The sequence below is a fragment of the Anomalospiza imberbis genome, chromosome Z (assembly GCF_031753505.1).
Source record: "Anomalospiza imberbis isolate Cuckoo-Finch-1a 21T00152 chromosome Z, ASM3175350v1, whole genome shotgun sequence".
NCBI lineage: Eukaryota > Metazoa > Chordata > Aves > Passeriformes > Viduidae > Anomalospiza > Anomalospiza imberbis.
This window is the reverse complement of record NC_089721.1, coordinates 63,551,210-63,567,330: the sequence shown is the minus strand read 5'-3', so window position 1 is coordinate 63,567,330 and position 16,121 is coordinate 63,551,210. Positions and strand designations below refer to the sequence as shown.

The window sequence follows — 16,121 nt, the reverse complement described above, 5'->3', positions numbered from 1 at the left end:
TAATCTAAAAACTAACCTAATAGTTAAAGATGAAATCCTTTTATAAATTAAGGTGGTGGAGGACTGGATTTCACTTCGGACTTTTTAATGTAATCATTTTCTTCTACCATCATTGTCTAGCCACACCCAAAGGCAGGCCTTAAGTCATACAGAAGTGAGGACATTTACACATCTCCACTAAAAAGGGATTTACTCTAGAAAGACAGTTTACATATTCATCACCCTTTTCCCTTCCCCTCCTTTTCAATTTCAACAAATATAGGCTCTTTCCAAAGACTTTGGATAGATTTGATCTCAAGGACAGGAAAGCAACAGCAGTTTAGAATAGACTTTTTTTGATCCCCATCAAGGCAGGTTATCAGTTAACTGCTCAATTCTCACCAGGCCAAACATCCCTAATTAAAAAAAAAAAAAAAAAAAAAAAAGAGCAACATGAGAAAACCAAAAAACTTGAACAATTTAGTTAATTAGATAAAAACAAGGTAGTGCCAATATTCATACTTACAGGCTGAGGCTGTTCTGCAATGCAGCAGTTGAAACACAACCAAAACTCACTCATTGTTTACAGCCTGAAGTGGGAACACGGATGAAAAGCAGGACTCAACCTTTGTACGTCTGTCTGCAGGTAATAAGTTCTTTGAACAGATTTAATTTTAATGGCTCCAATGTGAGAATCTTCTTTTCTGATGAGCTCTTCTCCAAAGACAAGGCAATCCCAGAACAAAGAACTTGAAGGCAAAAAGTTATTGTAGAATCTTCTTCCAGAAGGTTGATCACAGCACCAGAGAAATATTAGGTATGCTTCTTTGGTCCCTAGCGTTATGTGAACCTGAAAACAGAAGTACATTAATGAAAAAGAGAGAATACAAAGAATCTCATGCTCCAAGCCAGCCACCCACACCACTAATTTCTTGGTAATATCCTGAATCACAGATTGAAAGACATTAGCAAACAAGGCATGCACTTTTTTCTACAGTGACTCCCGAAAATGAGTCTATACTATAAATCCATATGAGACTTACATTCCAGCTTTGGGTAGACAAAGTGATATCAAGAACTGGTATCCAATCTATTGGCAGTCATCTCAGTTTGTTTCTAACTTTCAAATGTCATTTCAGAAAGTGATAATTGCCCACACACCCCTTTATCTTCTTAGAGAATTGTGTCTGTTAACCCATTATACTTCTCGATGCATACATACTTCTCATCATACACTCACAGTGTGAGATTTAAATGGTATTTAACCTCAACCCTGTTACACAATTGTCAATCAAAGGTATGCTCTCCTAAATGTTGAAGAAACAAATACATTTCTGTTTATAGAATATTTGCAAAATGGCTGGACATGGTCAACACAATGTATTTTGTTTCCTTCCACCCTCTTCTATCCTATGCTTCATTTACAGTTGACTTCAAAATAGGGTATTAGTTGTAGACCTTGAAATAGTTTCCTTAAACTTCTATAACTCCTCAAGTGGAACAAATGAGGCTCCAGATTCCAACCATTCCTTTGCTCAAATTATGTTTGTTGGTAAACCTCCATTCTGTTTCAGTAGGAGTGCAATAAAAATTCCCGTGAGACTTCACTTATCTTGCCACACATCATAAACTTTACTTGAAAAGAAAGCGAGATAATGAATATTCAGAAGTTATTACAGGCGTACTCCTTAATAATTCTTTATACAACTGCATCTTCACTCACACAGATGTTTGCACAACTATGCAATTTCTATTTCTATGCAATTCCTCACAGTATGAAGTTGTTTGGAGGCTCCATGCATGTATCAGTACACACGTTCTGTGGCAGAGCATCTCCACTTTGCTTCCACCTTCATTAATTCTCTATGTGCCAAGCACATGAGCAAAGATCTCCCTCATTTACTACATGTGTGCCAAGTCACTGCACTATGTGGCCATGACTAGCCATGTACTTTCCACAACTTCTGTCTACAACACGCACAAAAAGAATACAGCAGAACCTTTTCCATCTCCAAAGCTTTTGGGAAGCTCTCACACGTCTTGGCTTTTAATACACTATCTGAAGCTCTTTGAGAAGAAAATGCCTGCTGCAGTAAAAACATCTAAATAGCAAAACCCCATCTAAAGTACTCCCGTCTTCTAGCTTTGAAAAAATCAACTGATACTGTCAAAATTAGGTTTACCTGCCTGTTTCTGACATTCCTTGTTTAAAGATCAGAACAGGAAGGGGTGTGGAGGAAATATGCTTTGCTAGGTTATCCTATTGCTAACACCATATAAAATCAAACAACTTTATTAAACAGGATACCTTGAGGGCAAGAAGGAAACCTAAACAAGGAAACCTAAACCCCGCTCTGACAAAAATACTTCTATACAACTTTTTGCTTGTCAGGCACTTAAAAAAAAGGTCTTGGAACAGTGCTAATATGACATATTTTCACTACTTCAAAGATGGTTTTCCTCCATTAAAGATCACCATCTAAATCCTATGAATGAATCAAGAAATTGCAATAAAACTCGGGTTTCAACAACCAGTAGTGTGAAACCCAAGAATGAAAATAGAAGTCTCTACAGAAGCTCTCACTCCACACTTAGGTGGCTTGACACCCATTTTCTAAATTATTCTGGTGACTGAAAATTTCATTAACTTTAAATAGCAAGAGTAACACAGAACACCTCGACAGAAAAATACTCTGCTGTTCTCTACAGGCTCAGAATTTGCACGCTATACAATTCTTTTCTAAATTTGATTCAGTATGTTACAAAATCAGAAGTAAAACACAGTTAACTCCTATTAAGCACGTAACATTTGACAATTCTAATCCCATGTCTGTACAGCTTATGTTTCCTTAAGAGCTGGTAGATTTACTTCTAAGATAGGTGTGAAGTTGATGTGAAACACAGCAATGCCTAGCTGTTCAGATTATGAGGAACTGAGAAATCAAACACTCAAAGTTAGCATTTTGAAGTTTGATATATCCTAAGCTGCTAGAGCAAGGAATGGGTATTGCACAGTGAGCTTTTCTTGCTCTTCAAGTACCCCAGTATTCTGATTTGTGACTCCTAAAAATATGATACTTGTTGCTTCCTTACAATCACTTTCTGACTAAGTCCAGAACTGACATACCAAATTCTTGTTCTCACAGAGGGTTAACTTTGATCCTCCTGTTACACCCAAGTACAGAAGACATACTCTGAAGGGCCAGGAGATTCCTTTTGTTGATCTGTCTCTGTGTTTGTTCACTGACAGCTGGCACACTCCTCCAGCTCACTGCATCCTCTAGCACTGTGCAGAGCTGAGGCCCTGGGAGCAAACCTGAAGAGCTTGTGTGGGCACCTGTGAGCCTGGAAAGCTCTTCCTGGTCACAGAATACCCAGGGGCACAGAAGTCTTGCTCTACACAGCTGCTCTCTGCATGCAGGACTTGTGACCTCCAGGACAGTCAAAACTGACTCCTTGCCTTGGATCTAAAGCTTTTGAATGACAAACCCAAGCTAAAGATTGTAAAGAATAATCTCTGATTACATGTTTATTCTTAAAAAGGCATTTTTAGTTCTATAGCCTATAAAGTGCTACATTTGCCTTTAGTTTGGTAGATCTGCAATCACTAACACTTTTTCAATCTCTTGACTTTTAATTAAAACACACAGCTGACATATCAGTATTTCTGGAGAAAACTGACATTAACTGCAACTGTACCTCTTAAAAGGCAAACAAATGCTTAGCAGTATTTTTTTAGAGCTCTGGAATTTCATATGACTTCCCAGTCTGCTAAACAAATGATTTTTACAGGAATGAAGTTAATATAAATATCAGGTATAAATCTGTTGCACCAACATGGAAAGAAAAAGCAATTAAGCTGAAAGCAAAAAGGTGCATTGGTGCTGTAATGTTAATGACAGCACACTAAAACTTCTCTTACACCGTCAGTTGTTTGTTTAAAGAACAAGTTGAAGCAGGAAAATTCTACTGTTCTTTTCCAAATTACTGGTTATAAAGAAAGAAATAAAAAAATATCATAGTGGCCTACAGCTTCTAGTCAGGTAATTACGTAGTATTAGCACACTAGCAATCTCATGGGAAATTGTTCCTTCAAAACTTGAATTGCATTCCAAGCCTAGCTGCAATTTATGAGGTCTCAAAATACAAGCAGTATTTCCCTCCTTTTTCATACAATTAAGATTTGAGTCACAGAACCATAGAACAGTCTGGGTTGAAATGGACTTTACAGATCATCTTGTTCCAGCCTCCCTTCCACAGGAACACCTTCCACCACCCCAGGTTTCTCAGGGCCCCATCCAACCTGGCCTTGAACACTGTCAGGGATGAGGCATTCACAACTTCTCTGGGCAACCGGTGCCAGTGTCTCACCACCCTAACACAGCATTGTTTGCAGTATTGCTGCATTTGTCTCTGCAGACCTGCTATGTGAAGAGCACAACAGAGGCTGAAGAACACACTTCACGGTAACAGCTCTGCCACCCTTTGGTTTTGCTCTTTGCTCAGTTTATGGTGCTCAAGAGTGGCAAAATACCATAGAGCTCACATTAAAAGACAAGACAATCACTCAGTCTGAACCAGAAATTTATCAGAGCAATGAGTGGTGAAAGACCAATTTGCTTTTCCCATGTAAACTTTCTGAACTCTGAATGCAACTTATTTCAGAGTGGATGAGTCACATTACAAAAACACACAGGATTATCATGCTGAACAACTTTGTCGCATCTTAAGGCTTTTATACCTTAGTTATGATATCAATTTCATAACATTTATAGAAATTCTAAATATAAAGAAATCAAGATTTTAAAAATAATGCATTATTAAACGTTTAAAGTGAAACACCAATAAGGTAATTTTCTTCACTCTAAGGTTTATTCCACAGTGGCTGGTCTAAGGCAAAAACCAAAACTACAGCTTATTTTTAAATACCAGTCACAAAGACAGTAAGGAAAAGCACTGATTAGTGCTTTTATGATTAGTGATTAGTGGGCAAAGCACATTTTACTACGTTATCACCCATTTTTCTTATTAAAGCAGTATTAGCTTTTCAGTGAGAAATATACAGAGCAGGGAAGGAGGAAAGGTGCTGTGATGCACTAAATGGTTATTTAGTTGCTGTTTTGCACTGGGTGATTGGGAATTTGCACTGAGTAGTTTTTATATTGCACAATGTCACATTGGTCTATTCCACACACCTTTCCCTTTTCCCTCCTGAAGCCTCAGGTGTGATGGGTTCTTCTGGACCTGCTCCCCCCTCCCCTTCTCCTCACCTGTGTCCCATTGGATGTGGCTCCCAGTTCTGCCCCACCCCTTTTCCCTGGGCTAAAAAAACCCTGGATGAGACATTCAGTCTCTTTTTTTCTTCCAGACGCCTCGGCCTCTGTTACCCCCTTGAGGCGTCGCCTGGATTCGAGGTGATTCCTAATAATAAACAGGATTTAGTCCCGAGGAGAAGAGCACCTCCCATCTTTTATCTTTGTCCATGTAGGATACCCCCCCACCGTGCTCAGAGGCGACCAGGGGATTCCTACAGAAAGGTAAACTAAGACACCAATTTTCCCTCTGAGCTTTTCACATTTATTGATACACAACAGGTTAGACAGCATTTACCTTAACTGATGCAAACAGAAGTATGCACTATGTGGTGGAGAGTCAAAATAAAACTACTTATTAAATATACAGCTTGAGAACAGCCTGGTCTTCTTAAAAATGCATCCTTTTAAGGGTGAATTTTCTATATCCTTTGACTGTATACCGTTCACTGTGGCTTTACACAGGAAATAAGGAAACAACGCTCTTTGACAATCACTTGAAACAAATAAAACCACAGGAAGAGAAAAAAAAAATTACAGAAAAAAAATCTGAATTTAACTAGGCTAGCTCCAAAGCTCAAAGTACTATTTAAGAAGAATGGGGAAAACAGGGAACAAAAAAAGGCAAATCATGAACAAAAATCATGCCATGCCATGGTACGTCATGACACAACATGATGTGCCATAATAAGCACATGTAGGCACGAAGTCACCACCAAGCCCACTAGTAGTACTTTAGTCTCAAGTACTTCATAAGAAAGAAACCTTCCAGTTAGTCTTACCAGGACATTTATCCTATGAAATATATGGGTATTTTGATTTTTTTTTTGCCTTAAAGGCTTTGAAAAACTATAATTTCTTTCAATCCTGCAAGCTGAAAGTAGAAAATTATCATCTCTGAGTGTATTTTTAAGACTTCTTTCGCATTTTGCACTTTAAATTTCTATTGCAGCCACACTATTTCCTCTTGATGATGATTAAATAAAATCATGTGGCAACTAGAAATGAGGGGAGGAGAGGACTAAGGCGTGTCCAAACCAAGAGAGAGGCTGTGCTCATGCACATTTACATACACTTAACAGCTGTAGCCACCAGAGGAGACTCTCCAGCTCTCAAAGGAATTGAGAGGTGTTTATTAATTTGCCAGCCTAATTTTCTGAAATAAAACAATCTACAAGAAGCAAGAGGTTTTAAACAAAGACAACCTACAGAGAAAGTTGCCTCCATTCATTAATTTTGTATCAAAAACTTTATCTCATCAGGGCACTGAACTTAGAGAAGCACTCTTCCTCCATTCCCTACTACAGGAACAGACACTTCTGGGCACTTTGACACTGATTTTTATGCAGCAATTATGTTCTGCACTTTCAAACCTTGAGAAACTTGAGCTGCAAATAACTCTTGCTACACTAAAGACAACATTGACCATCAACATAGCCTGAATAAGGCTGAAATCCTTTTGTCATTTCCTCATAATCTTCTCATATTGATTCTGCCTTAGTGCCTCCCAAGTCCCTTAGGGTTTAGTTTCATTTAACAATCTTCTTCAAAGTCTGAGTTAGACTTTCTTGTACATTTTTAAAACCTGAATGTATGTCCTGTCTCTGTAAAAAGGTTATTTTATTCATGTCTTTGTGACAATTTTTCACATTATTACTGAAGTGGTAAGACTGTAGGGCTTTGCTTTGGGATTATCGGTCATTTAGTGTCAGTTCTTATTTTTTCCCCCTATTAATACTGAAATGGTTTTCATTAGTATATTTCCTTAAGCAACTTAGAAATAGGTTGTACTTCAAATCATGCTCAACACAAACTAATAGCCATAAACAATTACTATTATAAGAGCAATTTGCTTCTGAGTTAAAGGTTTGAAAGACTCCTGAAAACAGGGGAATAGTATGAAGGTACTATTTACAGCTTACTTAAAGGAGACAGACAGGGTGATTTTTTAACTGTTGTTGTAGCTAATAGATCAGAGTCTAGCTTTAGGAACAATCACATCTTTCACTGAACACCTCCAGATTTTGTGCTTTCAGTTTGTAGGAAGCCATCACAGGCTCCCCTGCCATAAATGTACCCACCCATCTGGAATAATACATGGGAAAGCAGCAAAAGATACAGAAAGGAAAACACAGGAAGTGTCTAAGGAGAAATACTTGGGTTATCAGGTTCCTGAGAGCCTGAGAGGGAGCTGTAAAGAATGGGATAGCAGGAGAGCACACAGTTCTGTCAAAAAAAGAACAGCTCATGAAGTGTGACATTAAAGACATTTGCAAGTGCCAGCTGTGACCTTAAAGCAGAAAGGCTTTAAACATTTTTACTTCTTTTTTTTTTTCCACTTCCATCTGCAAGTGCTTGAGTTTTACTCTTTAGCCCTTCACTTATATTTATTTATTTCAGTTGAGGGATCCAGCCCTTGAAAGGTCCTTACTATTTTGGGCACAGGACCAACAAATGAGACAGTACAACCTAGTCATATTAAAATTCTTCATGTTCAGTTCTTTTCAAAGCTTCCTCCTGTCGTCAATTAATAACTACATTTGATATATATAGGTTCAGTGCATCTTTCTGAAACAGCCAATTCATAGCTCATACTATTCCCCACAGTTACATGCCCACAGCAACCTACTTCTCTTGAAACCACAGCACTAGTAGTTCTGCACTATGAAAATGCAGAAAGACTAATAGGAAACTAATAATCCTTTTTTTTTTTTACTAAATAACAGGAAGGCAAACCACAGACTTAATAAATAAGTTCTGTCCTACCTAAGACATAGTCTAGGCATATTTTGCCCTACCTCCAAAAACAGACAGCTAACAACAAGTAAGAAGCCTTTGAGAATTCACTCCTATGGTTTAGAAAATCTGATTTCATACTGACTTCCTATTTGCATTTTAAAAAAATGCTGTTAGACAAGATTTTAAGTGGTCAATAACATTTTCTTCTTAAGTGGCAAGTCCTATAGAAGGAAAAACGATGCTTTTCTCAGCTAGCCTCCTTGTTACTTATAACAGGTAATACAAGGGAGGAAAAAAGTGAACAGGGTAAAGTAACGGTTCAAAGCAAACATACCATTTCTGTAAAGAATGGAAAGAATGAAACCCCCAAACAAACATTCCTGAAGAATGGCCAGTTATTATTATTATTGCCATGTTCTAGAGTAATGATGGGGAATCCTCAACATTGGCATCTAGGGAGACCATCATTTTAAAAATAGTGCAGCATTAGAGAGAATGGAACAGTCTATGCTCACAACATACTACATGGCAGACCATACCAGATACTGAAGGGACCCTCACCTGTTCTTAGTGTGACAATAGATAAAAAGCATTACTCACAGCATTTAAAATGTTCTTTTTTCCACGGGAAACTAACACATCAAAGCAATATCCAAGGGAAGTTTGGGACAGAGGAAAGGAGTTAGTGTGAACAGGAGAAGAAAGGCCATTAAAAGTGCAAGAGTTCACAGAGGCAAACTCTTAATAGTACAGTAAGTGTGTCATATCAAAAAATATATCACTATGGCACACCACTATTTCAGCTTTAAACCAGCCACTGTAAAACAGCAGTGCAACACAAGTGCAACATTGTTCCTAAAGACCTTTTAACGCCCTCCAGTACATTATTGCTGCTTCTTCTGTTGTCCCTGGTGTGCAGTGCCAATTTACACACTGAGACAAGGTATCCCTATCTTTTTATTCTAGTTTGTGCAAAGCATGAGCTTTGGCCACTAAAGGCTGACTCCCCAGTCACCAAAACTTTACATCATTTATACACTTCAGCAAACAAAGAAAGCACAGGTCATTGGCTACAAGTTACACAGGTATCTTTAATTAGTATTACACCTTTTACTGGTTAAATTATTCTCATGCTAAGTAGTTCACATGCTCAGATTTTCTCCTGAGTCAGTAAGTTTCTTTAGTTCATGGGCTGTGAGTCAGTGGTCCCCGTCTCCCTCTGCCAGAATTACTTTTTACCCAATTGGAGCTGGTCTCAGCACAGTTGCTGTGTTTACTTTATTAGTTTCTTCCTTATCATAGGAGCTGTGCCAAAAGTCCTTGTGGCACATAAACTGTGCTTTGTTTTTGTTCACTATCAGCAGTACATCCTTCTCCCCAAGCTTTGTCAACCTCCCTTTGGGTCTGAGATGAGAGAAGAATGTCAAAGCCTAAATCTTAACAAGGAAATTCTACTTAAAAATAATTTATCTAATACCTGGACATCACTTCTTCACCTCCCACTTGAGTGCAAAACCATTATGAGACCAAGTGCAGTAAGCAAAAGCAGTCTCACATTTTGTGGGACCAGATAAGTCAGTTTCACTGCTACCCCATTAAGCTACCCAGGATTCACATGGAGCCATCTGAAAAAACATGAATTATCTCTGTTCAAGTCCTTCTCGGCATGTGACAACGCATGCTTCAAATGGCAAGAATGTATCAGCAGGATGTCTTTGCTTTAACTTTCAGTTCCACAGCTTGCAAAAAACAAAACTGAAATACGTTTTTGTTCAAAGCGCAACGTAACTGGGTATTTTTAACCTGATATCATTTAAGACCTTACCAGTCATTAATAATTGTTCTCTAGCCCTTTTATAATTTCTCTATTATTAGCTTGTTTAGATGACTTGAACTCTGTATATGCGTGCACAGGTAAGCACATGGGAGAAGGCTTAAAGAAACTTAAAAGTTAACACAAATCACATTTTCAAAGATACTTTGGGTCACTCTAGAAGTGCAATGCAGGACTTCTGGAGTGGGTACTCACAGAAGTTGTAGGCAGAGGCCTGTGAGTTCATGCAGTCCATTTTTTTCAAGTGTACCAATTCCCGAGAAGCAGTACATTCTCTTGTTACTGCTCAGTGTACTGTACTTTCAGAACTCACTTAAATGACCACTATGCAGCTTAATGCAGGTGACATCTCTTGGCTTCAACGTCTACCACTGCTACTGTTTGCTCATTTGAAGAGCACTCACACAAGAACCACACATACACAAGTCTAAATTAGGCTTTGACTGGTCTGAAGTGGTATCAGTTTTTCCTGACTAGACACTTGAGAACAGTATATTGAACACTTGGTTTATTTTATATGCAGTCCATCTTCAGACAGAAAATGGTGCAGAGATATCACCCAAGTTCAACAGAAAAAGCAGGATGTAACTGGGGCATATGGCAGAGCCAGAAAGCAAAGAAATTTTAGAATTTATGAGAGATGGAAAGTGCTAACTGGGCCTGTTTAGATTTCACTCCAAAGATAAGCACGCGGAGCGGCACCAGTAGACTCACAAAGCAAGTCTCATAAAGAATGCTCTAGTCAGAAACCTGGATTCATGTAAAAATCCTTACCATAGCATTATGTGTGGTTGCAGACCAGAGAGAAGAAAATGTGGAGAGAAGAAAACTGGTAAAATGTTTGGCTTTTTCCTATTCTCCATCAATAGCCAGAGATTAGCTAGCACATTAATGTGTAACACACAGCACAAAGTGATGCCTAGACAGAAGGGTCAAGTTTCATCTTTTTCTAGCAGCATAGAGCAGTAAATGCTTTTTCTCCTGCCTCCAGACATTTCTTAAAGTCACTTCAGGGAAAGGAAAATCCAGACATACCTACAGCAACAAAGAAATCTGGTCCAAGCACCATAATTTAAGTATGCCATAATGCAGGTAAGTGCGTCCTAATCCTGTAACACTTACACAAGTGCAAAGAGAACAATGAACTGAAATACAGCTCCTGAGAAGCACACAAAGAGAGCTCCTATGCTTCCCCAGCACAGAAAACCCTTTTCAGTCACTTCTACACACAAGAAACCTGCTAAATACTGTGGCTGCATGTGTGTGCACACGTCCATACAAAGCCACACACACAACCTACAATTAGTTATTGCAGCAATCACAAAGTATTTCTTTCCTATGGCTAAGGCTTTCATGCTATATCCAGCAAGTACAAAAACCACTAACCAGAAAGCTAACAAGCCTCTACAAACATCAGATAGGCAGCCTGTACTAGGAGAACAACTACAAAATGAAAAACTTTCTAGGCATACCTGGTTTAAAAAAAACCCCACATATTAGAGTTGTAGTTGGTATGAAATAACATTTTTCAGGTCAACAGTACATTTTGGGTTTTTTTGCTGGAAAGACCACTCATTTTTCAAAAGAGAATGAAATTCAGAAAAGGGAAAAAATTCAGAAACTTTCCAGATTTTTTTTATACACACAGCTGCTCTCACTAAGGCATTACACATGCACAGAGTTATATCTCCTTACTAGCAATAACACCACTACAGGCTTGTTTATCATACAAGAAATACTGTAATTTCCAAAATATCTTATTTTGTGACTATCTTCAAATTTCAGCTTGATTCAGATAAAGCACATTAATAAAATGCACATTAATTAAAAGGAATTAGTATTCTTTGCTTCTCCCTTTCCCAAACTGAAATTCATTGCAAATGATCCTTAATATCGAGTTGAATTTGAGTATTTACTTTACTCTTTAAAGTAAGTACTTGACCACAGAGAGCTCTTGCTGCTTACACTGATAAAGATGCTTACCTCCAGAGAGTATGAAAAAAATGCAACTACTAACAAAATCTTGAAAATCCTCACTGACTTAAATTTTGTGATAGATAGATGCTTATTAGTTTTTTTGGTTAGAGACCTTGCTGTTTGGCAAGCCTGTGATGGATGAACCCATTCTGAGTAAAGGGCTTTGATCAGACAGACATCATCAACAAGAAGGTCTGACTGAAGTCTGTCCTGCTGTGCAGAACTCTGCTAGGCCATATCTTCACAGGAACTAAGGAATCTAGGCTATGTCCTACCATGAGCTAACAGAACCAGCCTGAGCTGACTGTGATGGGGTCATTCCCTCAGTGTTATCTTCTCCACGCTGAACAAACCAAGTCACCTTAACCACTCTTCAGAAGTCTTGCCCTCAAGACCTACCACCATCTTGGTCACCCTCCCTCTCTTATAGCTTTAGATAAAAAAGATATTTAGGTATTTAAATTGTGTAACCCAAAACTGCCCCCAGCACTCAAGGTAAGGCTGCCCCAGTGCAGAGCAGAGCAGGACAATCTCCTCCCTTGCCTGGCTGTGATGCTTTGCCTGATGCACCCCCGTCTGCCAGATCAGTCTGTGTCTCACAAATGGGACGGGACCCTGACTGGTTGCAAACTTAGGATTTATTATCTCTCTGTATCATACAAGCAAAAAGCAAGAGACAGGAAAATAACAACATCCATGCAAATCCAGATCAGAGACAAGATGGCAGCCCATGCAAAGCCTTTTTCTACATATTCTTTGAACCAACAGCATAAAAGAAAAGGTGTAAAGTCATTATACTCTAACCAATTAGAAAAGGGCCCACATGGGTTTAATATTAACAAAAGGACTTCTGTGAACCTCAAACAATACACAATAATTCATTATTTAAGATTGAAACTTTTTCTGTCTTTACAAAACATGTATCTAGGACTTTTCACATCTTGAACTATCAGTAAGTTCTTGTTCTTTCTTGTTCCTTATGATAAACATAAATGTATTCACTTGGTTCTTAACTTCCTAGCTTCCCATGAGAAGGTTTAGAAATTTCCCAGCCTTTTTCAGCTTTATGTCTACTTTCTGGGGCCTTTTTGCACTTTCTAAAATCTTTTACCTTTTTAAAGGACAGAGCTGGCCCTCCTGGCTGCCAGGGCACTGCTGACTCATGTTTGTGTTCAACTTGCCAGAAAACCAAGCCCCAGATTTCTTTCCAACTCTCTGTCTGGACGGTTGCTTTTCAGACTCTTGCTCCCCACTTTGTATATTCAAGCAGCATTACTTTAGTTCAGACAGAATCTGGCATTTGCTCATTTTACATTCCATATGGCTGGTGGTTGCCCAGCTCTCTAGTCTATCCTGATCTCTCTGCAAGGCCTCTCTACCCTCAAGGGAGTCCACAGCTCCTCTTAATTTAGCATAATCGGTTAAGTTAATTCATGTAGGACAACTTACTTAATATCTACATTCAGAGATCATTTTTTAAAATTCTAAAGAGCACTGTCCCTATGATGGAACCCCACTAGCGCAGATCACCAGTCTGAAGTCACTCCATTCACTGTAACCCTCTGTGCCCAACCCATGAGCCAGCTGCTCACCCACCACAAGATGTGTTTATCCAGCTGTGGGCTGCACATTTTCTCCAGAAGGGTCCTGACAGAAACAGTATCAAAAGCTTTACAGAAATCCAAAAAAGATTACATCTTTTGCTTTGCTTGGTCAACTAGGTAGGTTACCTTGTAAAAGAAAATTAAGTTTGGTAAACAGATCTTTCCCCTCATGAACTCATGCTGGTTGTGACCAATGACTGTATTGCCCTTATGATGTCTTTCAATAACTCCCATACCAAGTACTGAAGTAAGACTGACAGGCCTGTAGTTACCAGTCCTTCTCACCTTTCTTGAAAAATTTTTAAACACTGCTTCATTTGCATTCAATTACTGCTTAATTGATTACCTTATAATTTCCATTCAATCACTGATAAATAGTAATTTGATCACCATGTCATCACTAATAAAAGCCTTTTAGTTAACATTATAACCATGGCTTCTCTTAGTTCACCTGCCACTTGGCATTTTATACATTGGGCAATATGAACAGCTTTACCAAATTAAGTTCAATAATAAGTTATTAAAATTTAGAAAAGCAAAATAGGTCATGACATCTAGCTTTAAGCCCAAAATACACTATGACATCTTTCCTACATATGCAGAAAAATAACTAAGTACATATAGTCAACTTAAAATAAAAACACATGGCGCACAAATTTTCAACACTTCAGTGCAATTTCATTGAAGATACCAGACTTATTGACCTAGTTAAGAAACAAAGCGCTATACAAAAAAGGGAATTTCAAAATGTTCCAGAAACATTTTAACAAATTACATATTCTCAGCAGAACAGTTACTGCTGTTCTGCAGTCTGAACCCAAAGGAAACTAGATGGTCTCCTCAGAAATGAGCTGCCTATCTTGCCAAGGAACATTGACTTATGTTCCCTGTGTAACCACAAAAAGGTCATTATTGTTAAAAATATCCATTTGGAAAATGTCCTGTGGGTAATATCTCAATAGCAGAGCAGAACTCACCTGGAGTTCTTCAGCCAATGAAAAACCACTGCAAACCTCAAACAGTCTGACTTTCACAGGAAACACCCACATACACAGTGGTGTATGGCTTACCTACATTGACAGGTATCCAGGGAAAGGAAAACCTAGAATAAACCTGTCAAGGCTACAAGCCATTTTTCCTACAAGCTTTAAATCAGCTTGTCCATACCAGTAAATCTTAAACAGGTTAATTTTGGCTCCCAAAACCGAAAGCTGCTGACAAAGCCATATACAATTTGCAGTACTTGTTCACAAAATATGGAAGAAATGTTATGTCTCTCAATTCTTAGGTTCTCACTATAAGGAAGTAAATAGGTAATGTGAAAAGCATACTCTGACACCAAATAACCATAGGATGCCAGTATTTGAACTCCTCAGTGAACTCCTAGTTATAGTAACAACTCCAAATTGTACCGTCATATAGTAGACAGAAAATATAAGCAATATCCTCTTAAAAAACAGTCATATTCACAGACAGGATATAATTTGAGAGATGTAAATTCAGTCTGCCAACAATACACTAATAAATTGCATATTATCCCATGTCACAATCTCTCCTATTTTATCCAAGAGCCGAATGTGTTTACATGTGCTTAAAATATTCTTCATAGCATATGGATGTGTTTAAACATGCTTGATAGCATAAAAGACTGCTCTTTTACATTCTGAGTTTTGGGGATGTTTTTCATCAAAACAAAAAAATCAACCAAACCTCAATTTCTTAAACTGTCAAAACCACATTCCTATGAAATAAATTATGAAAAATATAATTTATCAACTGAAAGACCCTCTGTTCTCTGTGATGCAAAGTATTTTCTGTAAGTTACATTAATAAGCATGAGAGGACTAAGACATTATACCTGGACACTTCTTGTTTTGTTTCTCACAACACAGATAAACTTTCCAAGATACATCTGCATTCAGGACACGGTCTCTTGCCTACCCTCAACATAACTTTCTAGGTTGTGTCTATTTCACCGTTAGCTTGAAAGTTTTCTGTGAAACAGAAGCATTGGTTTGCTTAAGATCTGGGCTGTGTGACAACAGGGGACAATAACCAGATCAGCAGGTACACTGGCAAGATCTGGAGCAGGTTCTTGGCCAAGGGTGCAGCTACCGGGCATCCAGCTGGCTCCAGACTTCATACCAGGAGGCAAACCCTGGGTCAGGGACCTCACACAGCCTTCCAATCCCGATGTACAGCCTTGTGGATATTATCTACCTCTGCAAGCACCCTCAGCGCAGGTAGCTCCCATTTTTAAAAGTTGAAGGAGAAAACAGATGGATATGTAGATTACTAAGGTTTTCTTTTTCTCCCCACAAACAAACATTGGATTCACTTGAATTACATTTATGCGTTCATTCTGACTGCAGAAGTACTTCAGCCAGCTGGCTATGATGCAGTCATGCACCTGCTGTTAATTCTCTTCCTTAAAAATGAATTTTGTTAGCTCTTAAGCATATTTAGCACCAGAAACACCCTATTATTTTTTTCCCAATACATTCCAGATTAAGCTCACGTCACACAATATAAATTATATTCACTGGAGGCAAACATGACATTTGCAAAGCTGAGTCATGCCAGCTACTTAATACAACCTCTTTTAAAGAGGATTTAAATAACACAGATTTTTTAAAAATCATTTCATCCAGGGACTGTGAAGGTAAGCTGTTAACC

The 16,121-nt window shown here is 38.4% G+C and overlaps 1 protein-coding gene across 2 annotated transcripts in view; it reads right to left on the bottom strand.

Moving 5' to 3' along the window:
- The window catches only part of CDC42SE2 (CDC42 small effector 2), a 90,236-nt gene that overhangs the window by 36,696 nt on the left and 37,419 nt on the right, over positions 1-16,121 (bottom strand). For both annotated transcript variants that reach the window (XM_068176413.1, XM_068176414.1), the window contains exon 4: positions 506-829. In XM_068176413.1, coding sequence (XP_068032514.1) covers positions 506-559 — 54 coding nt within the window. In that variant the 5' untranslated portion in view covers positions 560-829. The remainder of the gene's footprint in view (positions 1-505; positions 830-16,121) is intronic.